The sequence below is a fragment of the Barbus barbus genome, assembly GCF_936440315.1.
Source record: "Barbus barbus genome assembly, chromosome: 11".
Lineage (NCBI taxonomy): Eukaryota > Metazoa > Chordata > Actinopteri > Cypriniformes > Cyprinidae > Barbus > Barbus barbus.
The window spans coordinates 7,061,813-7,089,778 of record NC_136739.1 but is presented as its reverse complement, the minus strand read 5'-3'; the positions used below and the strand labels follow the sequence as shown (position 1 = coordinate 7,089,778).

Here is a 27,966-nt window from a genome sequence, read left to right as displayed (position 1 = left end):
ATAGTTTGATAGGACAATATTTGGCCGAGATACAAGAATTTGAATATCTGGAATCTGAGGGTGCAAAAAAATCTAAATATTAAGAAAATTGATTATTTTGACCCATACAATGTATTGTTGGCTATTACTTCAAATATACCCGTGCTACGTATGACTGGTTTTGTGGTCTCTAATTTATGCTTATTCCTGCTACTGTAGCTCTAACTTCCTTTTTTCTTAGGAAACTCATTGGAACAATTTCCTCTCCATCTCTTTTGTCAGATGACTGGCATTCTGATGAGCCAGCATATATTTTTCCCCTTTTCTTCGGTTTTGTTTTTTAAACTGTCCCCCTGGTTGTGTACAGGTCAGTGTGTGGTAGAGTGACTGATGGAGACCGACGTGGATAAAATTGAAGGGAAGGCCTCTGTATTCAGCAAAGCAAACCCTCTTTATGACAACACCATGAAGCTCTATGAGGCCGACCAATATGACTTTCAGCACAGTGGTAAGACAAAATGGCATTATTCATATTAAAATGTTTTAAAAATTTAGTCTAAACAGAAGTCCAATACACAAATTCTTAAAAAAGAGAAAAAATATCTACATAATTTTTTTCTGAAAATAAAATAAAATCTCTGTTTGAAAAATGACTAAATGAAATAAAAAATGTAAGTAACTTAATACAAAGCTTTCTGGATTTTTTAATTCTTATCAGTTGTGACATTCTGCAGTCTGATATTTCCTAATATTGACTGTCATCCATGGCAATGTTGTATAACAGTCTGCTGATCCGAGTAACTTCAACTTTAAACTTTTTTGTAAGTTTAAGAGATCTGGATTGCAATATTAGTGTTTGTCCTGTATGTGTGTTATAGAGCTAAAGACTAAGAAACCAGTGAAAAACCGTTGCTGTATTCCTGTTCTCATACTGTTTTTCCTGCTGCTGATTGGTCTGAATTTTTTGCTGGCCTATAAAGGTGAGATGTACCAGAAATAAAGTCACATTTAAAAAGCTATACATTTCTGTACATACAAATGCTCAAACCAAGTGGCATTTATTTAAAAGAAAATTAATATAAGCAAACTTTAGAAGCAAGTTTTATATTTGAAATAATAAAAGTATAGAGGAACTGCATTGTGTCCTTTTGAGGATGTGAAACAATATTGGATCATTTTGATAATTAAGAGAATGAAAATTCTGTCATGATTTTTTCAACGCAGAACCTTATTTTACCAAGTGCGACATGTTCCTGGATCAACATCTTTGTTAACCCTGGAACAACATTGTGATTAACCAATCAGATTTGAAGAACCAGTTTAGAGTTTATGTGAAGTTTAGGCTTACAATCAGTGTTTGGTGCTTGTGCATCAGTGTCATTCATCCATCATTTCCTCTGATTTTATGGATTACTCATGGTTACGGTTAAGTTTAGGTGTAGGGATATGATCAAGACTAAATTTTTGGATTCAAATGTTGTTCCAGGGTCAAATAAATATGATGACCTAGTAACACATCTAACTCAGCAAAATCAGGATGTGCATTTTTTCACCCCTCAAGTTGTTCCAGTTTCTTTCAGCTGCTGAACACAAAAGAAAATATTTTGAAGAATGATGGTAGTCATTGACTTCCATGGGGGCAGCTATGGAAGTCAATGTTTGGTTACCAACATTCTTCAAAATATCTTCTTTTGTGTTATGCAGAAGAAATACAGTAAATTCATACAAGTTTGGAACAACATTAAGGTTAGTAAATCATTTTCATTTTGGGGTAAAATATCCCTTTAATGTGAAAAAATAATAAAAATCACAAAACACCAGCTGATTAAAAGACATTGAGCAAACATATGAAATAAAAGGAAATGTAGTGAAAAGCTTTATAAGATATTTTGTTATAAAATGCAATGAAATTGATACATTATTAATTTTAGCCTGTTTTGTGGCCACTGTACATTCAATTTTATGTAATCATGTAAGCTAACACCTTGGTTTTGGTTGATTTCTGTTGTTCCATTTTTAAATCTGCTTTATGATGTGTATTGTATGTAGTCTTCACTCTGGAGGCTTGGGTTCACCTTCACTGTACATCAGCTGATGCCACAACAGAGGAACTCAAGTCTGCTGAGGGATTCAATCTGGGCAGCTCCAGTTCAGATCAGGTACACACATGTATCCATGAATGTGATACAAACTCATGCACACATATTTGCAGAGAGAGCCATGTTTTGAGAGAATTGAAGGTTATCTCTGTGTGTGTGTGTGTGTGTGTGTGTGTGTGTGTGTGTGTGTGTGTGTGTGTGTGCATGTTTATGTGGTTTATGAGGACACAAATTTGTATAATGACATGGGTATGACAGAGGTATTACAATATGAAGGTGGTTTATGAGGACACTGCCTATGTCCCCGTAATTCAAAAGGCTTAAAAAACATACTAAATGAAATCTGAAAATCTAAAAATGCACAAAGTTTCCTGTGTAGTTTAGGTGTAGGGTTGGTGTAGGGCAATAGCACACACAGTTTGTTCAGTATAAAAACCATTACGCCTATGGAGAGTCCCCATAAACCACAAAAACCAACATATGTTTGTGTGTGTGTGTGTGTGTGTGTGTGTGTGTGTGTGTGTGTGTGTGTGTGTGTGTGTGTGTGTGTGTGTGTTAAACAGGAGTGTCTCTCCGATCTGTGTGGGAATGACGGGACTCTAGAGAAACTAAGGACTCAACTAAACCATCTCAACATTAGTGCACAAAGAGGTACACACACGCATTGGGTTTCCATGTTTTACGGGGACATTTTATAGACATAATGATTTTTATACTGTACAAACTGTATTTTATATCCCCTTATGAAAAAATCCTACCCTTCACACAAACCTTTCCTCATTTTTCAAATAACTTCATTCTGTATGAGTTTTCCTCATGGGGACAAAAAAAAAAAGTCCCAACAATGTGAAAATTTACTGGCATAACTATCCTTGTGGGGACGTTTGGTCCCCATAATGTAGGGAATACCAGATACACACACACACAAATCGTACATATATTGACCAGGCACTATTTTGGGAATCTGCTATGATTTCAAGTGTTTAAGGGGTCATGAAATGCATTTTCTGATCTTTACATTATGCATCTTAGTTAGCAATTTTTTCTCATGTTTTCTAAAGTCTCTGTATATACAGTAGATCTAAAACTATTATTATAACTTGTTGTTCGACTGCTATAATTAACATTTTAGAAAATGGCAACCTTGAGAATAATTGGGAAATGAGATGTAAATAAGAATGTTTTCGTTTGTCAATTTTGATTTTCCATTTCATGACTGCATTAAAGCATTTAGTCAGGAGAGTCACCATAGATATGTCCCACAGAATTGAGCTCACTAGTTTTCTTTATATTTTATAGCCATGGTTTGTCCACCTGGACCACCTGGTCCACCTGGCAGACCTGGATTTCAAGGTAACTCTCCCATGCTGTGAAAATATTGTCAATCAGTAACCCCCAACCTCTCTCTTTCTCTATTTAATGAGAGTAACATTAGCAAAATGCTATATTTATAACTAATAAGTGTTATATACATGATGAATTTGTCCAGTACTTGTCTGCATGAGGCCTCCGGGTCATGGCACCAATGTAACAGGTCCTATTTGCACCATGACAAATGGGATTCGAACCAGCGTCATAATGAGAGCACTAATCACTAACATGTCCTTCAAGGGCAGAAGATGGAGGTTTACCTACACAACTCTTCTTAGCTGTCATCCATTACATTAATAATTGTGTTCTGCACTACTTTGTTATTTCCACAAGGATACCAAACATCTGTGAGGCATCCCATATCACTAAGAACCTGTCCCCAGTTTAAAGGGGTAAAAAATGGCGATAACCGTTAGCAGCAGAGCAGTGCTTGAAGTGGGCCGGCACTTCTATATTTTAGCCTTTAGAGTACCTGCACTTTTTGGTGCGTACTGGCACTTCTGACATGTTGCCGGTACTCAGAGTAAAATCATCAGGGTCTGGGTGATTAGGCTATATGATCCCATATATGTTTAGAAATTATATAGAAACTATGAAAATCACACTACCCAGGCGGGATCACCTCTCATCTCGACCAATCACGTGAATGAACGCAAGCAGAGTCGGTCTACTTCATTGTGTGGTGCGTGAGAGCACGTCAGGGGAGGCACGCGGAGTAGTAGAATAATAATTAATTATTGATTACTAATTTGAATCAGTATTTTATAACAAAAATCATATATTAAAATGAAAAGAAGCAGGCTTTTGCAATCACATCATTACCGGCACTTCTTTTTTTCCACTTCAAGCACTACATCAGAGCACAGTGAACCGAATGAATCAATCACTTTCCCCATTCCTTAACAATCTGTGTGTTTTCAGCTCTCCCTGCTGGTCAAAAGAGACATAAACACTAAACTAAAGCTGCAATTTGACCTTTGGTGTCTTGAATCCTTTATCCCAACACATGTGTGTGAATAGCATTTTTGACATTTTGATGTCACTGGTCAGGATTTATAATCCAGGGGTGTTCTGTATCAGGTCTTTCTGGAATACCAGGGTTGCCGGGACAGAAAGGACAGACTGGCTCACCAGGTTAGTGTATTTTTATATATTTGTATGAATTTGTGTGGGTGTAGCATTGTGGTCTGTGTTCATTTTCCATAAATTTGAATGTCATGTATTTGCTTAGCAAAACATATGCTGCTTTGCTGCATACAAGAACAATTTTGAATTTTCTCTCTTTCAGGTCACGTAGGTGTGCCTGGAGCTCCTGGTGAAAAAGGAGACCAAGGACTAGCAGGTGAAAGGGGCCTAGATGGCATGAAGGGTCCACCTGGTAATCGCCTTTCTCACTTTCACACAACTCTTACCCCATTTGGAACAGTATAGTAGATCCATATCTCTCTATGACTGTTACTTCTGTCTCCAGGTATTCCGGGCTTGAAGGGGGATACAGGAGCGAAAGGATCAATAGGTGCCATCTGAATAATTCATACTGTAATAAAACACAAAATATGTGTTGTAAAAATGCCTTGCACATTTGTCCATGCTGTGTGAGTTTTAGTATTGCTTTAATGAAATCGTGTCGGGTATTTTCTCTGTGCACACAAGGTTTACCTGGGACTGACGGTCATCAAGGTGCAGATGGAAAGCCTGGTCTCCCAGGAACACCAGGGCCCCGGGGACCACAAGGTATCATCTAAATGATTCGATAACTTGTCTAGAGGAGCTAATTTTCAATAAAAACTAGTAAATATAACAAGAAATCTAAAACAATAATAAAAATAAAATGCTATATACCTTTTCTAATTTTTTTTTTTTTTTTTTTTTACAATGCAGTATGGATGCTAGGATGTTTATAGTGTGAGCATGTCTAGGTTGTTGTTACGGTATTATGGGTAGTTGCAAGGTTAAATAGTGCCCCAAGTCAAAATAACCAACCATATTTTGACATTCTGATAACAAGACATGAATTATACAAGACATATAAATGTCTTATTGTCCATCAGGAAAATGTATGTTTAATCCCTTAGAAAAGTATAACCACACCTCTCCTCAAGAAGTCTCACAATTTTGGTTAGTCTGAATAAAACTAATAGTGATGCTTGCCTTGATAAATATCACTAATAATAAACGCTGGTCAACGCAGCACTTCTGTTCTAAGTTTGGCACTGTTTGACACATTGTAGTTGAATATTTTCATCCATAATCTTTATCATGGATACGCTAAATTATCTCTTCCTCAGGTCCTAAAGGAGAACCAGGTACCAGTGGTGAGAAAGGAGAACAGGGACCTTCAGGTCCTAGTGGTAAGAAAGCCCAGATCATTACCCATATTGACCTAATTTTCCAATGTGTCAAACAAGCCTATCTCTCTGTTAAGGTTATTTTCATAGCCAGTCTAAGGACTATTGCCATAAAATATTATATACTTAGGTTTATCTGAAATAGCTGATACCACAATATTGGATAAAAGCTCATCCATAAAACTGTATGGCAGCTTCACTCCGGAATCCATTATACAGAAAACACAAAAGTAATCAGCTCAACATATGTGTAGACTTTGTAATCAGATTTTTAATTATAATTATTATTTTCATTGATAATAAATACATATTGTTTTACAGACAGTATTTACTTCCAAGTGTCTACAAAACTCTTATTTAAGGGATCTGATGCCACTAACCTGGCAAGCTTCAGCTAATACAGAGATCAGTTTTTATACATTGTATTAATTCAATTCAATTCAATATTGCTTTATTGGCATGACTGTAAAAAATACAATATTGCCAAATCTTGAAATATATATAGAGAAATACACTGAGCAAAACTATAAACGCAACACCTCTGTTTCTGCCCCAATCCCCCACGAGCTGAACCCAAAGATCCAAGACCCCCTCCATGCACACAAAGGCCCATCTCTCCCAAACATTGTTCACAAATCCATGCAAATCAGTGCCAGTGAGCACCTCGTATTATCATGATACCGTTGTTTCAAGGCAGAGTGGTGTACCCTCACTCCCTGAAATTTGATATTCCCCAATTCATTTGTGCCCTAACCTGTATTTGGCTGATCTTTTAGGGTCTCCTGGTGGGACAGGACATAATGGTCTGCCAGGACTACCTGGACAAAAAGGTTCACCTGGACCAAAGGGAGACACTGGTGTTGGCCTTCCAGGTATTGTAGGAGTGCTAAGGACACATGCACATAAGAGTGATATATGGCATTATGCCATTTATTTATGGGCAAATAATTGTTTTCAGGGCCACAAGGACAACAGGGACTTGAAGGAAGTCAAGGATTGCAAGGTAATCTAAAAACAAACACATAAACAGATGATAAATATTGAGTTTATATCATTTAGATGTCATCTGAGTGTGATGTTGCATGTAGGTGTCCCTGGACTTCAAGGTCCGAAGGGAGAAAAGGGCAGTAAAGGTGATCCGGGTGAGTTTGTTAAAAAGATTGTTATTGACAAGAAATCAACATCCAACTCTGTGTGTTTCTTGAATTTCCTTCATCTTATCCTTTTGTCTGTCTTTTAGGCCTAATAGGAGCTCAAGGTATGTTTGGGTGCATTTTGGCCATGTCTGTAATATCATTGAGTGCACAGCATCTGTGTGATTATTAAACTTTTTGTGAGTAAATTAATTGTATGTAAATATATGATGGTCTTAAACAGGTCTTAAGGGAGAGAAGGGTGATGTAGGACCCCCGGTTGGCACCCCTGGTAATTATTCTATAAATACTTATGTATACTACTGTGTGTCACTCTTAATGTTTATTCAATCAAATAATTCCAATACGAAGATTCTTGTATTGTTTTTGGAGGTTCTACTTGAATAACAGTGTGTCTCACATATGTTTATTTGTCATTAGCTGTGGTTCGTTTAGTGGGAAGTTCCAGCCGCGGAAGAGTTGAGGTGTTTCATGAGAATGTCTGGGGAACGGTGTGTGATGACAGCTTTGACACTGTGGACGCTTTGGTGGTGTGCAAGATGTTGGGTTTCCAGAGGGCCACTCAGGTGTTCACGGCCAGTGCAGGTGATGGATCCATCTATGGTTAAGAGTTTTTGGTTAATGGTTCAGGGGTTTACAGGCTATGTTTTCCAAAATGCTCTCACAATGCTCTGTATCTGCTGCAGGAACTGGACGCATCTGGCTGGACGATTTGAGATGTTCCGGAAATGAGAAGAGCATTTTTGACTGTCCACATGCAGGAATGGGAGTTAATAACTGTAACCACAGTGAGGATGTGGGAGTTAGCTGTGCCTGAATAAAAAGAAAACTTCTCACACCAATAACTAATTTTTGCTCCTCGACTTTTATTCAGCTGGTGTTTTCTGTGATTTTTAGTGGATGTATAATGTAAATTCTCCTCACACAAATACAGTCATGAAATGTTTAAAATGTGTCATGTTTTGGTTTCTGTACAGTCAACACTCTACACTCTTAGAAAAAAGGTTCTTTTGGGTTCTATGTAGAACCCTAGGGTTCTATACTCAACTCCAAAGAACCCTTTATGCCAAAAAGGAACTATATAAGGAGAAAGAACCCTTTTTAGCACAAAAGGGTTCTTTGGGCTAAACTATGCTTTATGTATATTTACACATTAGGCTATTTACAATTATTATACTACATTATATTTGTGCTTTTATTTCAATTTTACTTTGACACACCTTTATTCCAAAGAAAATAAACTTAAAATTTACATCTGCACTGAATCAACCTATTATTATACCAACAAACTGATCTGGTAGAAATACATGTGTTCTAGCAGTGTATAGCAATCTGGACAGTTTGATCTATTTATTAATAGGTACTAGTCTTCTAATTAATCAGCATACTAACATGATTGCAAGTTCTAGTTATCATGTCATGTAAGATGCCCTGCAGCTAAGTTTTACCACCAGTTTATCAGAGGGTTGAAAAGTGGAAGTCAGAGGAAACATGACCAACCTGCTGCAGAACAATAACAACAAAAGGTACATTATTTCCTTTTCCTCACAATACCAACTGAAACTCATCAATCAGTTAATCTGAAGTTACTGATAACTTTTTTTTCTTCTATTTTCCACCTTTTATCATGCAGGTTCTTCTGATTGATTGATAGATAAATAAATAAATATGTTGCACTGTCACTGCAGGTCTGGACTCCGGAGTGCAGCATTACTTGTTTGTTCATCAACATACAGATGAAAACACCACACTCCTAATTCAAGTAAGTTTTAAGATTTGATTTAATTGTGAGAGATTCCTTTCTTTTTCCTGTTGTACTGTACTCTCCAGAGTTCTAATAAATGTTTCTCTGACTTGTATTCCCATCTAAGGATGTCAAGCCTAATTATCGCAAGGAGAGTTAGCATCACAATGGATTCGTCACTGACCAATAACAGAAGTATCTGTTTGCTGTCTACTTTTTGTTCAGTATGGAGCATCCAAAAGCCATCACTCAGTTCATTTCAATCAGCACTATTTAGCCCTTCCCAGTGCTGAAATTGTCGTGGGTCCTTTGTTTTTATTGTTTAAATGCTTATCTGAATGTAAAATTAATATGTAATGCTTATAAATTTAAAAACAATATAGTTAGTATTTTAGCTCCCTTTTCAGAAACATGTGGTTCACCATCTTCCATGGGTTACAGTATTGGGGAAAGTTGCAGCATACAAAAAAAAAAAAAAGGAAAAAAAAGTCAGACTACTTGGTTTATAGGTTTATAGGAGAATTTGGAGTAAATACTTGACATTTATTTAAGGTAAAGGGTAATGAGCTGGTGGTGAGATGCAAAATAAGAGTGTCATTAATATACCGGTACTATTTGATGACAAACCTTTCACATTCTAACTTTATGTATTTATTTAAAAAAATAAAAAAATTAATTGCAAGTTAACTAAGTTTATTTATTTATGCAAGTTAACATTCCATTCAGTTGTTGTTTTGTTGTTGTTGTTGTTGTTTGTGGTTTCTTAACAATCAACATATATTTGTGACTGACATGTTGGATGGGTGAGTAAGGTGGAGGGGGTTGAAAAAACAATATTTCTCAAACAGAGAGTGCTATTTAGACAGGTAAAAATGATTTTAAAAAGTATGAATAAATAAAGAAACATGGATTTATGTTAATCTCTGTAACTGTTGCACTATAAATTGCTGTGTTATATATTGCTTGTCACAGTAAATGCTAATAAAAATGTCTTAAATGATCACACAAAACCTTGATGTGTTATGCTTATGGATATTTCGCTTTTTCTAGTGATAAATTAGTTATATGAGCTGTTTAAGCCTTAAACTAAAACTAAAATTAAATCCAAAGAATGATCCCATGATGGGAACCCCTAAAGGGTTCTATATAGATCCTTTTTCCTGGTTACGAAGCACCGTAAATGATTCTTTTGATTGAACCCTTAAAAAGGGTTCTATATAGAACCTTTTAGGGGTTCCAAATATGTAGCGCCTGATAGAACCTTTTAATGTTCTATATAGAAGTTTTTCTTCTAAGAGTGTATGGCTCTCTCACGATCCTTTTTTAAATTGTGCTGTCTAGCATTTGAATGAATGAGCTTCATTGGCCAGGTATGTTTACACATACAAGGAATTTGTTTTAGTGACAGAATCTCTACAGTGCAACAGAAAGACGGCAACAGGACATTTTCTTTTTTTTACAGTCCATGGACAGGACACAGATATTAAAATAATAATATACAAATAGGCAATGTACAAAATAGCAAAAACACAATATATAATATAGATAATTATGTGTGTACAGGTCTGATATGTGCACATTTGAAATGAAAAAATAAGTATGTGTGGTGAAAACTTTTTGGATCTAAGAGACACTAATCAATAATTATCATTCAGAGGGCATCTCTGCTCCTGTTCTCCTCTCCAGGGACCTCCTCTCTCCAGTCCTCCCCTTCTCTCACTGTGTCTGTCTGGCCCCTCATTGGCTGTGGGACCCTGGGTAAAGGAAGGGTGGGCTTGGGAGTGAGGTCCTATGAAGGGGTGAGAGGCTGCACTAATAAATAAATGATGCAGTCAGTGACGGTAATAATAATGAGAGAGGAACAGATATGTTAGCATTTATAAAGAGCTTCAGTCCACTGGGAGTGAGATGCTTATTAATTTAACTGGGAGACTCTCACTCTAGGCTTTATTTAAACTGAACCTGAATCTGAGATCTGATCAACACCAGAGTGTATTACTTACAGACAATAATTGCTAGTCAAGCCATTTGCAAAAAGAAAGCAGAGACAGACCGTCTCTGCTTTCTTTTATGTTTGTTTTTACAAATGGTAATGTGACTTAGGAGTAAACTTTGTTTTCTGTGCAACAGGTGGGGTCAATTAACACAAAGGTTTATGGAAAACTTTAGAATCCTGAAGACATTCATTGAACCTTAAAACTTGTGCAATATAGGAACGCATTTTATTTATTTGGAAAACATGTTTTTTAGAGAATGAATGAGGAAGTATAACTGCTGAGGTTTCTGTAAAAGTTGCAGATGCGTGTTTATATATGGGTGTGGATAATCATGTGTTGTAAACAGAGTGGCGGTATAGAGACAGTGCTTGATGAAAATCTGCTGACCAGTATGTTCAGAATTTCCTAATCCAGCAGATCTGAGCCCTGTGTCCTGTAAGTCATTCATATAAATCTTAATATAATTAATAAAATATAAATGTTTCTTCTGAGAATACTTTTTTTCAGCTCTCAGAGTTGTTAAGCTACAACAACCAAACTTGGTACAGACTTTTCTTTTGACAGATTGTTATGACTTTTCTAACTTATCTGACTTACCATATCTATGTACCTAAACAGCTAGTAACTAATTACACCCTCTACTCTAGTACCCTAGTACAGTGCTTCCCAACCACATCCCTTTATCTGACACATGCATTTCAGGTCTTAGTGTCTCTATGGTGGCCGAGAGAGCTCAACGTGCTGCAACTTCAGAAAACACATGCAAATAGAAAAAGCACCAGCAAATCAAGAAAAAATCTTCATCAATTTGACAGCAGGTGCTGCAAATGCTCACAACACAAACAAATAAAGAATTTTATTTGCAGCGCGTTTCTTTGTTTGGTTGTGTTGTGAGCATTTGTAGCGCGTGTGTTGTCAAATTGAAGTTGTTTTCTTAATTTGCAGGTATTTTTTCTATTTGCAGCGCGTTGAGCTCTCTCAGCCACCGTAGTAAGGGCTTCAAGAATGTAGTTAGAAAACACTGCACTAGTATCAACCAACTAGAAAAGTGTCTCTCAAACCTACCCTGGGAACATTTTGAATGTGCCCCTCATCTAAAGGCTTTGCTCAGGCTACAGGCAAATCAGAACTTTTTTTTTTTTGTCTGTTTTCAAGCAGACTGTCCGCACTATTAATTGCAAGTAATCAAATCAGGTTTATGTGTCCAGACAACTGATGTATCAGCATGGGTTGCTTAGTAATGATGTAAGCTTACACACGTATGTGTCGAGCAGTGTTGGGGAGTAAGTAACGGAATCACATAATTTAATTACAAAATACTTTAATCAGTTACAGTTACTGAGAAAAATGTGTAATTAAATTACTGTTACTTATGAAAATGTTAACGATTGCAAAGGGGGTTACATCTGAATATTTTCACACACACAGTGGCGGCTCCAGGATTTTTTTGTTGGGGGTGCTAAGGGGGGCTTAACAGTTCAGAGGGGGTGCTAAAATATAATTTCTAATGCCAACTGCCAAATATGACACTTACAAAGTAATATAATTTATGAATGAATGTAGAAAAGAAAGTTGTTTTTCTTTATTTTTTCATTGTTTTATTTAGCTACTTAAGTTGTCTTTTTTTTTTTACACATATCTACCCCTAGCGCCGCCACTGCACACACACACACACACACTGATTGAATTGCATTGTACCAATGTTTCAGGAGTTTAGGACACAGAATAGGACACATGCTTAATTGATAAATTTGATTTCCTATTCAGGTTTATGTATATGCTTTATTTAAGATTAACTGTTTTGTTGTTGTTGTTGTTGTTGTTTTTCCCCAAGACATTGTTAGATGCCAGTGTCTCCAGTCATAGGTATGCAAAGATTTGATTTAAAAAAGTATAGCTATTAAACTATTTCTTGTTAATTGTTATGAGTTTAAATCAGTATTTAACCTCAGAATGAGCTCAAAGTAAAAAGAGTTGCTATAGTCTGATTTTGTGGTGGCTGTGCTTTAAAATTAAATGATTATAATCTTAATTCAAGTGATGAACACTTTTGAAAGTCAAAGTAATCATTGACAGTAATCAGTGTTGAGTACTGCTCTGAGGTAAACTCCCGCCTACTTTAAATGTTTCAGAATGATTAATAGTTGAAAAGATTTGTTAGAGATTTAACAGTTACATTAATAAAGTAATTGAAATAGTTACACTACTTACTAAATTTTAAATAGGGTAACTTGTAATCTGTAACCTATTACATTTCCAAACCTTCCCAACACTGGCAACGAGGCTTTCAAAACAGATGCAGGAAAAATGGAGGTGCATTATCTTGATCTCCAGACAAGTGCTCTTAATGCAGAACTTCGCTGTCACACAAGAAAAACTCAGCGCCGTAGGAGACTGGTATATATTGTGATGTCCTGTGCTGTAGTCACAGTTGGCTTTGACTCCTTTGAATATTGTATCAATTCTGGCATTTCCATCACCGGTTTTGACGTTATCGTTGTGTTTTGCGTTTAGAGTAACACACAAGACAATTTGAAACCGATTTGAGCAGCCAGAGCTAACCCTATCTCAAGAATGTGCGTTTCAATGGCACAATTTTAAATTTGGCATACTATTTATATGCAAAAATGGCTGTGCATATGATACGTAGGTTTGATTGGTAGGTTTAGAATATGCACATCAAACACGTGCGTAACGTATGCACAGCAAAGTCGGTTTCTGCATATAAATGTGAAAAAAGGGCTATTGATACGCATTTTCACGAGACTGGACTCACCCGAGCATACTGTCTCGAAAATATCAGGACATGCAAAAAATTTTGTTTTTGATTTTGTTGACAGTCTGAACTAGGCCTAACAAACCTTATTCAACTAGTCAGCTCATTAGTAGAGACTGCAAAACCCAAAATGGGTGTGTCCAATAAAGGAGACATCCAAAATGTGCAATGATCAGGTTCCCCAGGAGAAGGGGACCCCTGGGTTTAAGAAGCACTGTCCCAAAACCATGCTAGTGTAACAGACGCAGGCAAGTGTGCTGGTGCGTGTAAACCTCACTCCCTTGATCTCAAAGAAGTGGCGCTCTAGCGACTGACGCTAGAGGCCGTGGCCTTTAGCCTCCTCGTTAGAGCGCCCGCCTCCCACGCTGGAGACCGCGGTTCGAATTCCGCTCGGAGCGAGGCGAAGTAGAACCGGTTACACTAGCAATGCCTATAGTAACATGCCAAAAACGAGCAATATGCTTACAACACTTACCTCTAAAACATGCAAGCAATGCCTAAGATCTAATATGACATGAAGATGTTTAATGGGGTGTGAAGTGGCTTCTTGAAAATCTGCTGAGGAATGATGCTGTCTGATGTAGTCTAAATGGGGTCTGAAGTCATCTGATATGGTATGTATACATTTTATTGTTCTGTTTGATTTCATATGATGCTCTGTCTGAAAGTAAAATCTTCAAGCTTTTAAAACTGTTTGAAACTTTCGTACAAGGATTTGTCATGCAAACATTAAAATGCTTTGCAAACTGTACTAGCAATTTATTTATGATTTCTAACAAGTTTACCTCTATTAACCACACTGCAAATATGGCTGTACATGTTCAGCTGGTGTATGACGGATGTCAGCAAAAACTGATGTCAAAAGAGCAACCTCTGTACCTTAGCAGCCACATCCTATTAGAGTCTGTTTTGTCCTGAGATGTGTGACAATATGATGCTTCATGTCCTCAACGCAAACAACAACACAATGTGTTCTCTATGGGTGTTATGCATTGATATACTGTTTTGCGAACTGGTGTTTTGTGTCAGCTGTTACTAAATTGTGTACTGCTATATGTTGTATTAGCCAATCAAAATCCAAGTTTAGAGCTTTTTATATTACCCTATTATTATTGCCATATAAATATGGTTATTTAAACATGACAATTTATCAGTGATTTTTTTACATTGCTGTGTTACTCCTTTTTTATTAACCTTGTAGTTAAAAAGTATTCAGCCTTAGGATATGAACCCTTTTTCTAAAATTTCATGTTTTACTCTGTAACACGTGATTTTATGGAAGGCCTCATTTGGGAAGTGCTGGCACCATTTGATACTTTCACCCAGTTGCATCTGTTTTTCTTATGAAACAGCTATATATTTAATTGTGCAAGTAATCATTTTACTCATGAAGAGTCCCATGACTCTTGTTGCATTTTTATTTTTTTTCTTAAAGAGAAGACAATGATACTTTCTGCTAGCTATTTGTCTCTGTTCTCCACTCTGAGTCACTGCAGAACTTATATTAATTTAAGTAGTTAACTTTCACTCATTTCATTTTCACTCATTTAATTTCCCTTATTGCTTCCTGAACCCTGAATTATACTGATTTCATCTAACTTCCTTTCCATTTCATTATTAGGATGAACTATCCTATTTTTAAATGTATCATTGTGTAAATTAAACAGTGAAATGTTTAATCACAACATGCATTCATGTAGCAGTACATGAATGCATTCTCACTCCCTAGGCGTCAAAACCCGAAGCATGGTCAAACGCCTTTAGCGTCACTCTGAAGACGCCAAAGGTGCCTCTCAGCGTCGCTATATCGACGAACTCAGACCTGCATCGCTTTAAACTGGAAACTTTCAGCGTCAATACACAGACACGAAGGGCATGAGAAGTGTATCACTATGAAATCACGTACAAGAAGTCTCATTCTGCACACATCGCGATATTTGGCATCAGTTTACACATTGGGTGAGTAGTCCTAAATGTTTGTTATAAAATCTATTCTGTCTTTTGATTAATTACATTAGTGCCTTATTATTCGTTGTATTATATCTGTCATCCGAGGCTGATTGTGCGTTTCATTGCGTTTAACTAAATGAACACCTGCTAACTAGGGTGATTAAACGCTATCTGTCACGTGACGTGATCTTTGATCAGTTAATTATTCATATTCAGATTCAAAGAGGTAAGTTGTATTTGTACTAAAATCATGGTAACCACAGTAACTGTGGTTTTACTGTGATTACTTGAAGTTAAAGCACATTAAACAGGACACCTACCATGCTATTACTACAGTAACTGTGGTTTTACTGTGATATTTGAAGTTAAAACACAAACACGACACTTTACCATGCTATTACTACAGTAACTGTGGTTTTACTGTGATTATTTGAAGTTAAAGCACATTAAACAGGACACCTACCATGCTATTACTACAGTAACTGTGGTTTTACTGTGATATTTGAAGTTAAAACACAAACACGACACTTTACCATGCTATTACTACAGTAACTGTGGTTTTACTGTGATTATTTGAAGTTAAAGCACATTAAACAGGACACCTACCATGCTATTACTACAGTAACTGTGGTTTTACTGTGATATTTGAAGTTAAAACACAAACACGACACTTTACCATGCTATTACTACAGTAACTGTGGTTTTACTGTGATTATTTGAAGTTAAAGCACATTAAACAGGACACCTACCATGCTATTACTACAGTAACTGTGGTTTTACTGTGATATTTGAAGTTAAAACACAAACACGACACTTTACCATGCTATTACTACAGTAACTGTGGTTTTACTGTGATTATTTGAAGTTAAAGCACATTAAACAGGACACCTACCATGCTATTACTACAGTAACTGTGGTTTTACTGTGATATTTGAAGTTAAAACACAAACACGACACTTTACCATGCTATTACTACAGTAACTGTGGTTTTACTGTGATTATTTGAAGTTAAAGCACATTAAACAGGACACCTACCATGCTATTACTACAGTAACTGTGGTTTTACTGTGATATTTGAAGTTAAAACACGACACTTTACCATGCTATTACTACAGTAACTGTGGTTTTACTGTGATTATTTGAAGTTAAAGCACATTAAACAGGACACCTACCATGCTATTACTACAGTAACTGTGGTTTTACTGTGATATTTGAAGTTAAAACACAAACACGACACTTTACCATGCTATTACTACAGTAACTGTGGTTTTACTGTGATATTTGAAGTTAAAACACAAACACGACACTTTACCATGCTATTTACCACAGTAACTGTGGTTTTACTGTGATATTTGAAGTTAAAGCACATTAAACAGGACACCTACCATGCTATTTACCACAGTAACTGTGCTTTTACTGTGATATTTGAAGTTAAAACACAAACACAACACACTTTACCATGCTATTACTACAGTAACTGTGGTTTTACTGTGATTATTTGAAGTTAAAGCACATTAAACATGACACCTACCATGCTATTTACCACAGTAACTGTGGTTTTACTGTGATATTTGAAGTTAAAACACAAACACAACACACTTTACCATGCTATTACTACAGTAACTGTGGTTTTACTGTGATATTTGAAGTTAAAACACAAACACGACACACTTTACCATGCTTTTACCACGGTAACTGTGGTTTTACTGTGGTAGTTTTGGTAAAAAGCACAATAATTACAACGCTTATCTAGTTTTTACTGCCACAAGTTTAGTTTTACTGTGATACGTAGTAGTAGCTAAATAACCACCAAACTTCTATGGTTTTAACACTATAATGGTAGTTTGATGTGCTTTTATCACAAATATCACAGTAATCACAACACTTACCATGCTTTTAATACGTTTTTGATATAAAATCCAAAAACTATAATTTAAATCAGTATTGTTTCCATCTTTTTCCATCACAGTTCATTCATACCATTTTATATCTTAAATATTTTGCTCACATATTGTTTTTAACATTCTCAATATAATGCAATTTTATTTTCTCTCCCCTTTCTTTTATTATTATTATTTTATTTTATTTTTTTAGCTGAGAAGACCTAAAGAACCCAGTCAACACAGTCTTGTTTGTGGAGAGATATTCATTCAGAAACAGAGAAGACAGAAAGAAGACATTTGCAGTGGTAGGTCAGTGTTAGATTTACCCTTTTCTCAAACATCCCTGCTTATAATTTGCACAGCATTTGTTGTTTCTTAAACTTTGTCTTAAAAACTCCTCATAGCCCCATTAGTAAGAAGAACTGTATACAAAGTCTCGCATCAGAGTATTAATCTCAAAATTCTGGCCATTTGATAACACCTAGAATATCAAAATCAACTGCGGGCGGTAGATCGTTTTCCTATTTAGCGGCCAAACTCTGGAACAATCTACCTAACACTGTTCGGGAAGCAGACACACTCTGTCAGTTTAAATCTAGATTAAAGACCCATCTCTTTGACCTGGCTTACACATAATAAACTATTGCATTTCTATAATTCAAATCCGTTAAAGGATTGTTAGGCTGCATTAATTAGGTCAACCGGAACCGGGAACACTTCTCAAAACACCCGATATACTTCTTACATCGTTAGAGGAAATGGCATCTACGCTACTATTAGTCTGTTTCTTTCTTATTCCGAGGTCACCGTAGCCACCCAGATCCAGACTGTATCCAGATCAGATGGTCACTGCAGCCACCCAGATTCAGTCCGCATCCAGATCAGATGGTGAATCAGCACCTAGGGATGACCTCTACAGTCAGGACACCTAGATGAGCCCCAGAGACTGATCCCCAGTGAAGACCTTTTCTCCAAGAAGGCCATCGGGACAAGACCACAGGAAACAGATGAATCCTTTGCACAATCTGATTCTCCTTTAGCCTAGATTTAAACTGCTGATTTTGTCTGACCAGAGGAGAATGACACTATTTCGACACACTATTTCCCCATCTAAATGCTGTAAAGCTGATATAAAGACACCCAGCTTTATATCAAGCTGATGTAAAGCTGCTTTGACACAATTTGCATTGTTAAAAGCGCTATACAAATAATAGTGACTTGACTTGACTATTAATAATTCAGTATTTCAATTTAACACTTGTATTACATTATATTGTGCAAGTGTATTTGTAGACAATCCTGCGACGTTTACTCTACTGCTTTCGTTAGTCATTGCCTCAGCCCCTGTACAGTCTCATTTGACACTATCGCAATATTTTAAATCAGTTTCACCCCTTCTTGGAAAGTTGTCGGATGTCCCACACAGTCAGAAAATGTATTGTCTATTGGCTTCTTAATAAATTGTTTCAAATTGGCCCCAACAGTTCATGTTCCAGCTATACATGATCTGTCTCTCTGCACCTCGTAATTCATCTGTTTCCATGAGTGGAGATGCTAGTTTGATGTGTCACGTGATTTATCAAATCTTTGATTAATTTGTCATAACCAGATCAATTACACTAATGATAACAGCCCTGTTAGCATGCAATCATGTTTAAAAGAATTCATATGAATATAGTTTGCTATGAATGACCTACTTGTAATGCTTATTACATGAATGCATGCAACATTTATTTATGCAACATCTTTACAGAGGCTGCTTTTACGGTCTAAAAAAATAAAACCCACAGTAATGTATAAACCAACAAGTTGCGTGTAATGTAATAATATTTCCTGTCTTTCTGTGTTACAGGATTACTTGCAGATAAAGCTGTCCTTCTCCATCATCCACACACACTCACCCCCACACATACAGAAATGCCACCTGGATATATTTATAATCTTATAATTAATACATTACATCCATCCCCTAGTCAGTCAGATATAGGTAGTTCCAGTATTACTTTTTAGTCAATTAAATATTTAAGAAAATGCATATGTAATTTATTTTTTAATTTTTTATAAAAGCATTTTCATACTGAAAATAGTTAACATTTACAATTATTAATTAATACAATTATTAACAATTTTAATTTGCTTTGCATTTAGTCACAGTTTTTTAGGGAGTTTTGTTACATATTTCTGAGTTGCACACCTGTTCCCATTTGTTTCAATTTTATTCTTTTACTTTTAGTTATCTTTTGCTATAATTGCCTCTATCTGGATATATTTTTTATAATGACCTGCTTTTTTATGTCAAATCATCCCAGAGAGAAAGTCAATATGCACTACAAAACATTAAATAGACTGTGCTTAATGGACATAATCTTTTGATTGTATCCGACTTTTTTTTTTAAGTAATATTTATTTTTAAAATTATTATTATTATTATTTAATAAAAATAGTAGGCATACATGTTATTTTAAAAAATCATAAGAAATTGAAAAATTAAAATCAGACGCATTATACTCACGTAAAATTAATATTTAGTTCTTGGTTTAGGAAAGTTCTTGTCATGTTAACGTTATTGTCTTGCTGAACAGTATGAAACCTTTACACGGGCGCCTACAGATGAACACAATCAGGTCTTTCACTGCCCTCTTTTGGTGTAGAGACGTATGACGAACAGCGTAGTATATGCTTTAGTCAGTGATGAAGGAAGTAGGCTATTAATTACGGTCCAGCTTGGTTAATCAAGTTAAATGAGCGCTTCAGCGTTATCATGTGCAGGTCGTGGACTGTGGGATCATGTTATTCCCTGGTCTTACATTAATGCAGCAGGGGAAAGTGTTAGACAGCAGAAGAAAACTGGTTCAAGAGAATCATTTACTAAATGCACTTTGTTAACGTCAATCATTTATGCGCTTATCTATAAATTGCTATTACAGAGTCACATATTTTCTTGTAAAATCGCTGACATTACAGTGAATAGAATAGGCCTATATGCTTATGATGTATTTAAAGGGATTTTTTTACCATCCCTTTTTATTATCAGACATAGAATACAATGGCTTTGCAATGGTCAAAATGCATTGACACATCGTGCCCTCTTGTCTTTGAAAACGCTGAAAGCAGTTCACGCACTACCTCGGGATCTCTGATTACTTCCATTCAAGGCTACTTCAGAACTGTAGCGTCAGTATTCTAACTGGCCACGAGAGGACGCAAAATACAGTTTCAGATCTCAGATCCTCAACACTCTTTAGTCATATTCATCAACTGTCAACCTTGTATGCAAGCCCAGCAAACAGACTATATAGATCATATTTGTTGCCATTATATATTCTGCTGATGGTATGCTGGAACTAGTCTTAAAACAGGAGACTTTGAAAATGTTGCATTTTGAGGGATGTTTTAGGCCTATAAACACGTTTATCCAATTTTATTATATCTCAGACATATTGACCTTGCGATAGCCTATGTCACGGTAGATACACTAATAAATAAGTAGCTAATGTTACAATAACACTTATAAAAAAAAAAAGTTATTAGGACACAGATTATGACACTGTGCTTTTTTCAGTCTTGGGATATGATGGCACAACAAATCTGGCGTTTAGTGGCCTAATTTATAAACTTAAGCCTAGTCCTTGCTATATCTGTGGAAACGTAGGTCAAAATCGCTATGGAATAGAACAGAATAGAATAATATGAACAACTTTGAACCAGGGGCGGACCGGGACAAAACTTCAGGCCTGGAAATCTCATACTCATCCAGGCCATGCATCTCATACATCCACAACAAATTTTGAAAAGAGTTTAAATCCCTAGGCAGGGGCCGTGCAAAATAATTAAATGTTATCTCTTGAAGTTCCATTTTGCTTTTTAGTCTTTTCATTTTCCCTGACATCTCTCTGTCCCTCATGTGTTTACTTTTTTCACTAATTTTCTATTTTTCACTAATCTCCACCTTTTTGCAAAATTAACCATGGTGTTAGGCCTATGGTAAAAGTATAGTGATCATGTTTTTTTGTCGGATTGATTACCATTTGTATAACCAAAGTCCCCTCTCTGCTCCACCTGGGCACTTCCACTCCATTCTCGAGTCTCGCATCCTTTTGACGGACGCGCGAATGCGCTGAGTGTGCGCGAGGCGAATTGCGTTGCCAGTCAAGACTAACCAACTCTTGTTTTATTAGTTTTATTATTGAATGGCAAATTCGGAAATAATCACTTTGGTACATTCGATAGGCAATAAAAACAACAGCAACAATATATAGGCCTATATATATATATATATATATATATATATATATATATATATATATAAAATAAAAACTAAATGGAGGGCAGCGGGCCAAATTGGCTACCATGCCACCGGAAATTCTCCCGGTGCTCCCTATGGCCAGTCGGCCCCTGCTTTGAACGGTCCACATCTGTTCTGCAAGCATGAGACGCACATTCTTCACGCATGACTAAACGCATGCTCTGCCCGGCCGCCGTGTGGACCCCAAAGGGCCTCCCACTGTAGGCTACATGGTAGCAATATTTGTGATCGTTACTCGTCTACTTTTACACACCTTTCCATGGTCCAAATGTCTAAACGGAATGGCAAGAACTTTGAATAAGGCATAGGCCACGAAGAATGTTATCCAAGCAAAAAAAAAAAAAAAAAAAACGACATGCCTCGTTGTCTCATCGCGTTTTGCAGGTCACAACAGGTCCCATAGAGGCTAATTCTATTTACTTTACAGAGATATCCACTGACATTCAGAAAGATTTAAAGTTACACTTTACGTTTAAAATACCAGAAATTATGGATAATAAATTAAGGATATATACCAGAAATTAAGGAAAATAGCCTACCTGGTATTTTGGGAATATATGGCCTGGGGTGGAGAGTTTGTGAAACTGTAAATTAATAAAAAATAATGATGAATAAATAAATAAATATTTTTAAGTTGTTGAAATTGACACCAAACGCATAGGACAACCTAACCAAGCTATCCAGTGAATTAAGCAAGGGTTGTTTACATTTTGTTTAACAATGAAAAAATACATTAATCATATTTTCACTAAAGCCCTGCTACGTGAGCGGTAAAATTAATCACAGGACAATTAGCTGTCAATTAAGCCATTTATGCAAATAGAGTTTTTGGTAAGCAAAGCCCCATCAGGACTTTAGGCCGCTGCAAAGCTGATTTGATTAAACGGTTCTTGCGTGCATTGTGGCAGGCGCTTTTAGCTGTGCTGTATGATGAACGCCCAACTGATCGCAGTGAATGCACGCTAATTAAAACCTATAAATTATGTTTTTATACGAGTTCTTAAGGCGCGTCTTGCGAGAGAGATAGTGGACTATTCAGCCATTTACCGCTTAACCGACTCCGCCTCACAATAGCCCACTCTCCAGAATGAGCCGACAATAGCCCTAATTATAAATTAATTAAGTGCAAACAGATCATTCTCGCGATAATCAAGCACCCAAATATTGAGAACGAGGCTAAATAGCCTATGCCAGTCTGGCTTCACTCGTCCTGAATGAGATCTAAATTAAATGCTATAACTTAGCCTATTGTATTAGGCTACACAGTGACGTATTGGTACTTGTTTTAGGCTATATTAGTTGCCTATGCTATTTATAGCATTAAGAACAAGCACATAATTTAAATTAGACATTCAATTAGTATAGTTTAATAGTATATGCAATGACATAGTGGTAATTATTGTTTTAGCAGCATTTATTTTTATTTATTTTGTATACGGCATTTGGAGACAATTATACAGAAAACGAATTTGGGTTTAAATGTGAAGTAGTTCTATATTTTCGCAAAGAAGCCTATTGTAGTATGGTTTTGTGATCTTTTCTAAGTTTTTCAGGCAATTTTTATTTTATTTTTTGCCTTATAACAGTCATATTACTGTTTTTAACAATTTCCTTTTATAAGCTGCAAATAGATCAAGTTAATCGAAGATTTGTTTTTCATTTTAGTTCTCTCCTCGCGTCTATGGGTGAATTTGAGTGTGGCTGCAGGAACAAGGAATCCGGACAAGGCGGAATTCAGCTACAAAGGCGAGAGCAATCTCTGTGCCGTTTGATATCGGTGAGCACAGGCGCGGAACGGAATTGGACGCTGACACACGTGGCAAAGAGCTCCTTTGTCATGGATAGGCTCCCCACTCATATGTGATCTGATGTGTTTCCGGTTAGCTGCCACTAAGAGTGGTTGTGCACGAGTAGAGTTCCAGAAAAAGAGGTGTCAAACCGAGGTCTGGCAATGCGGAGGGTGTAGGAAAGCCGCGTACACCATGCGCTGTCAGTCCTATCCAAAGTGACAGCGCGCAAGCGTTATCTCTCCACTACATGTCAACAAGTTGACTTACAAAATGTACTCACTTTCGCGGGAAATTAGCGCGTTGTCATGGATACCTAGATAACATTGTACAGTCTTTCGTTATATTTGGAGCTGAACAGGTTACAAGCAAACCACTGGAGCGAATTTCAAAGAGGGGAGCTGTTATGGAAGAGCAGCGGGATCAGAGCGAAGATGACAGCGTTTCTCTGTCACCGAGCCTGCCTTCTCCACCTCTGCTCCCGCTGCAGGCTGCGCAACACACGCACAGAACCACCAACTTTTTCATTGACAACATCCTCAGACCGGACTTCGGCTGCAAAAGGGAGTATTGTCCAACTGTCCCCAGCGCTCCTTGTCCGGATTCCAGCTGCAGTACCGACAGTGTTTCATCTTCTGCCTCGTCCACCGTTTCGTCTCCAGCCAGCAGTAGGCATTCCAAGGCAGACGAGGCCGACAGAGGGAACACAGCAAGACACGTCTCAGCGTCATCCGTTGCTTTGAATAGCCCAGGTGAAACCTCCTCGCCTATGTGGCCCGCCTGGGTTTATTGCACGAGATACTCTGATCGACCTTCATCTGGTAAGGCATCTGATAACAAAAAATACTCTTTATGATGCTGAAAAAAAACTCTTCTTTTCTTTATGTAGCTATAGGCCATATAATTTGTTGCATGAACTGCAGGAAAATCAACTTATGAATATCGAATGTATAGGCTACTTTCGATCGTAGACATATTCGATCTTACACAGACCATAATCATATAAATAATAATGCCTCATGTTCATCAAACCAGACCAAATTTACCAAGTGATGAACCATAAAATAGGATTTGTGTTGTTGTTTTCGTTTTACAGCATGCAAGATCCAGACACAACTCTGGATTAGTTGTGTCCAAGGAATTAAGATTTACATGTTAATCCTATATAATAAATAAACATCGTTTATTTATAATCGTTAGATATTTACAAAATAAGATAATTGCAAAATAACTAATATTGCACAATAAATATATTTAAATCTACGAAATGTACAAAATAATCAACGCTATCTAATCTGTTTTAATAAAACAGAAAAATAAAAAATCTGTTGCGTATGATTGATCTCGCGTTTTAGCATTGATTGTGATTTTGTGCTGTAGGTTAGGCCTAGTGACAATTATTATTATTATTATTTGCAAGATCTCACATAATTTGCTTATAGAGTAGGCTTATTATGTTGATGTCTTAAATTTGATCCCCCTTGGTTTTCTCAATTCACCGTTCAAAATTGGAAGAAAAATAAATAAATTCCTCAGGAAGGTCACATATATAATTATATTAATAGGTCTAACCTTTTTCATTTTTAACCTATTTCTGTTCCATCATATAGGCTAGTTTGGCTTTTGTCGATGGCTTGCATTAAGACAACTTCAGGAGCACTAGACGTCAAAACGAATATAATTTATTTTTCCTCTTTTTTTCCAGCAACATAATAACAGTGTAGTTCATATATTGAACTACTCCTATGTTAATGTGTTGTAATCCGTATGTATGTGTAATTACATTATTATTTTCCCACAAATTGAAGCAACAATTCGCGTATTTTGTATTTCTATTTATTTATTGGACAGGGTCGACGGAGTTAGCTGTCTATCTATCCTGTCAGTTCTTAAAAGGCAACCTAAATTTATAAAGATTATAATTGTAAAAAGTAAGAATAATTTTGATACTTATTTATTCTAGTGATCATGTGGCACAGACAACAATACTCACCACACTACTGCCCTTTGTGTGTGTGTGTGTGTGTGTGTGTGTGTGTGTGTGTGTGTGTGTGTGTGTGTGTAGTCCAAAATGGCTTTGGCATAATGAGATGGTTGATATTCATGGATTCTCTCATTGTTGTCTCCACACAAGGCCCAAGGACCCGGAAATTGAAAAAGAAGAAAAACGACAGTGAGGATAAACGACCCAGAACGGCGTTCACAGCTGAGCAGCTCCAGAGACTGAAGGCTGAGTTTCAGGCGAGCCGCTATATCACGGAGCAGCGGCGGCAGGCCCTGGCGCACGAACTCAAGCTGAACGAGTCGCAGATTAAAATCTGGTTCCAGAACAAACGGGCTAAAATCAAGAAAGCCACCGGATTCAAGAATGGCTTGGCAATGCAGCTAATGGCGCAGGGACTGTACAACCATTCCACCACCACCACCACCGTTCAAGAAGACGATGGTAACTAGCAAAGACAGAAAGAGACAGAGAAATGGGGAGTGAAATAGGATCGGGAGACAAAGTGGAAAAACTCTAATTACTTGACCAGACGTTATAAAGGGATATTATAGTTATTTTATCAACCTGTTTGGAGGAGCGTTTTTTTACAATAAAAATGTATGGAACCATTCTCCTCATTTTGATTTTGAGGATGCTATTAAAATCTAAATGGATCGCGCTGGTTTGTTGTTTGAAATCGTTGCCACTACCAGTCAAACTAGACACTTTACATTTGATCTAAATTCTTGTTTTTTAATGCGGTTAAAAGCAATATTTCTTCGTGCCAAAGATGTTATTCGATCAGTATAGCTACTGGTAGGCCTAATATTTTTTCTTTGACGGTGGGACTTGGGATAATGGGAGACTTATCTGATAGCAGATACTATTCTTTACAAAATATTTAATACTGTATCCAAATAAACCTTTTTTGTACATGCAAAACGTGGCGTCTATTTTCTCTTTATTTTGCCCTCATACAGTTAATAGCCTAAGTCAGCATTGTAGTCTAACACATTTTTTTTTTGTAGTCTAACACTGCGCGTCGTTGGAGGTTCATATCTGTAATGCATGTAAACACAAAATGCCATAACATTTTCATAAACAGATGTGATAATTTCACCAGTAGTCTGATGCAGGCTATTTTATATCAAAACCATTCAAAAATAAATACATTGTATTTACAATATTTAATATAGGCATATTGACTGATCTAATTACTAACAGACGAGGATAAAGACATTTAGGCTATATTGGAAGACAAAATCATGGTGCAAGATTACTGCTTTGTTAGCTGGAAGAATATAGGCCTATTAAAATAATAGAAGCTAATGTAAGCCTTGTTGTTTCATATAGGCCTACTCCATTTTCGCCGCCCATCTCTTTTTAGCTGTGGCTTTGAGAATTTGAGAGCAGTAGTTGAGTGACTGTTTCGGTGGTGTGTTGTGGGCATGCCGTGGCTTTTTTGTAACCGATTAATCAAACCAAAGACGACAGAGAATCGTGAACACCTTATCCTGATGGGAATCACTGTTTGTTTTTCTGAAGCTCTCTGCCCGGGGCAACATTTGGCTTCGTCATATGGCATCTTCATTGGACCTGCAGCGCGTGTTGTTGGATTCGTGGTTTTCTCACACCTTCATCGTCTCCACCGCTACGGTCCTCAACACGAGGCGCGCCTGGGCAGGCTCGGCGCAGTGCAGGAATTAGCAACTGTCAAGTTCAAAAGCGAGTTACACTTGATTGAGATCTTGGCCTGTAAATCGACGTTTTTTTCTCAAGTTCTTAAAAACCACAATAGAAATATCCTTCAAAATATGATTTAGAAATAATAAGCTAATGTTCATGCCTTACTCGTGTGAACGTTTTAAAGGAACGTCTGCCGGTTTAAGACCCAGAAATCGCCACAAAAGTTCGAGTTTGGCTAAAATAAAGCATGTCGTTTTGCCGTTTACAACAATCTTCGGATTCCACAACGCGTTGCTTTGCTACCACCTGCTAGAACATCAATTTCGCGGAGCGTTTGGAAGTGAATAAGCAACCCGATCTCATGAATGCGCGTGTAAAACAGGACGCCAAATAAAAACGAAAACTCGTGGTATTAATACGCAAAAATTGACTTTGGCATGTATATGCTACGCGATGGGTAGGGTTAGGGTTGTGGGGTAGATGCGTATCATATGTAAGCCAACAAATTTCATATATGCACGCAAAAACTGCGTATTATATGCACGCCAAACACGCGCGTGTCATATATACACCAAAGTCCATTATTTCGTATCAATACAATCATTTTTATTTTGGCGTGCTATTTATATGCATTTTCATGAGACCGGGCTGGAATAAGATGAGCAAACGAGACATTGCAGAATGTTGTTCGCCATCAATCACTGCTAAAAAGCTCGCATTGCTCTTGCGCCGTCACGCCACGCTTGAAACTAGATGTGGTGCAGCCCGAATAGACGACATCAAATAAAAATTACAAAATAAATAAATAAATAATAATAAAGAGGGCTAATGCACCGCGGTAACGGCTAGGAAACAGTGTATCCAGTGCCTTATATGAATACTTTCTCAGTTGTTCTTTATAG

The 27,966-nt window shown here is 36.9% G+C and overlaps 2 protein-coding genes across 3 annotated transcripts; both read left to right on the top strand.

Moving 5' to 3' along the window:
• Positions 1-207: 207 nt before the first annotated feature.
• On the top strand, positions 208-9,701 carry LOC306877358 (uncharacterized protein). Of its 2 annotated transcripts, none has more exons than XM_079429080.1 (19): positions 208-487; positions 858-959; positions 2,029-2,138; positions 2,642-2,729; positions 3,378-3,431; positions 4,530-4,583; positions 4,738-4,827; positions 4,921-4,965; positions 5,103-5,183; positions 5,738-5,800; positions 6,574-6,669; positions 6,756-6,800; positions 6,886-6,939; positions 7,038-7,055; positions 7,175-7,222; positions 7,372-7,536; positions 7,638-8,477; positions 8,640-8,713; positions 8,823-9,701. In XM_079429080.1, the coding sequence occupies exons 1-17, from the start codon at positions 370-372 to the stop codon at positions 7,766-7,768; spliced, it is 1,362 nt and encodes a 453-aa protein (XP_079285206.1). In that variant the 5' UTR covers positions 208-369; the 3' UTR covers positions 7,769-8,477; positions 8,640-8,713; positions 8,823-9,701. The 2 variants fall into 2 exon arrangements, with proteins under 2 accessions (XP_079285206.1, XP_079285205.1); XM_079429079.1 differs by having other exon boundaries at positions 8,585-8,713.
• A 14,099-nt stretch (positions 9,702-23,800) lies between these two features.
• LOC306876804 (homeobox protein engrailed-1a-like) lies at positions 23,801-26,316 on the top strand (the record flags this gene model as incomplete). The annotated part of the gene is made up of 2 exons (XM_079428214.1): positions 23,801-24,215; positions 25,529-26,316. The coding sequence occupies 2 exons, from the start codon at positions 23,801-23,803 to the stop codon at positions 25,846-25,848; spliced, it is 735 nt and encodes a 244-aa protein (XP_079284340.1). The 3' UTR covers positions 25,849-26,316.
• Positions 26,317-27,966: the final 1,650 nt, after the last annotated feature.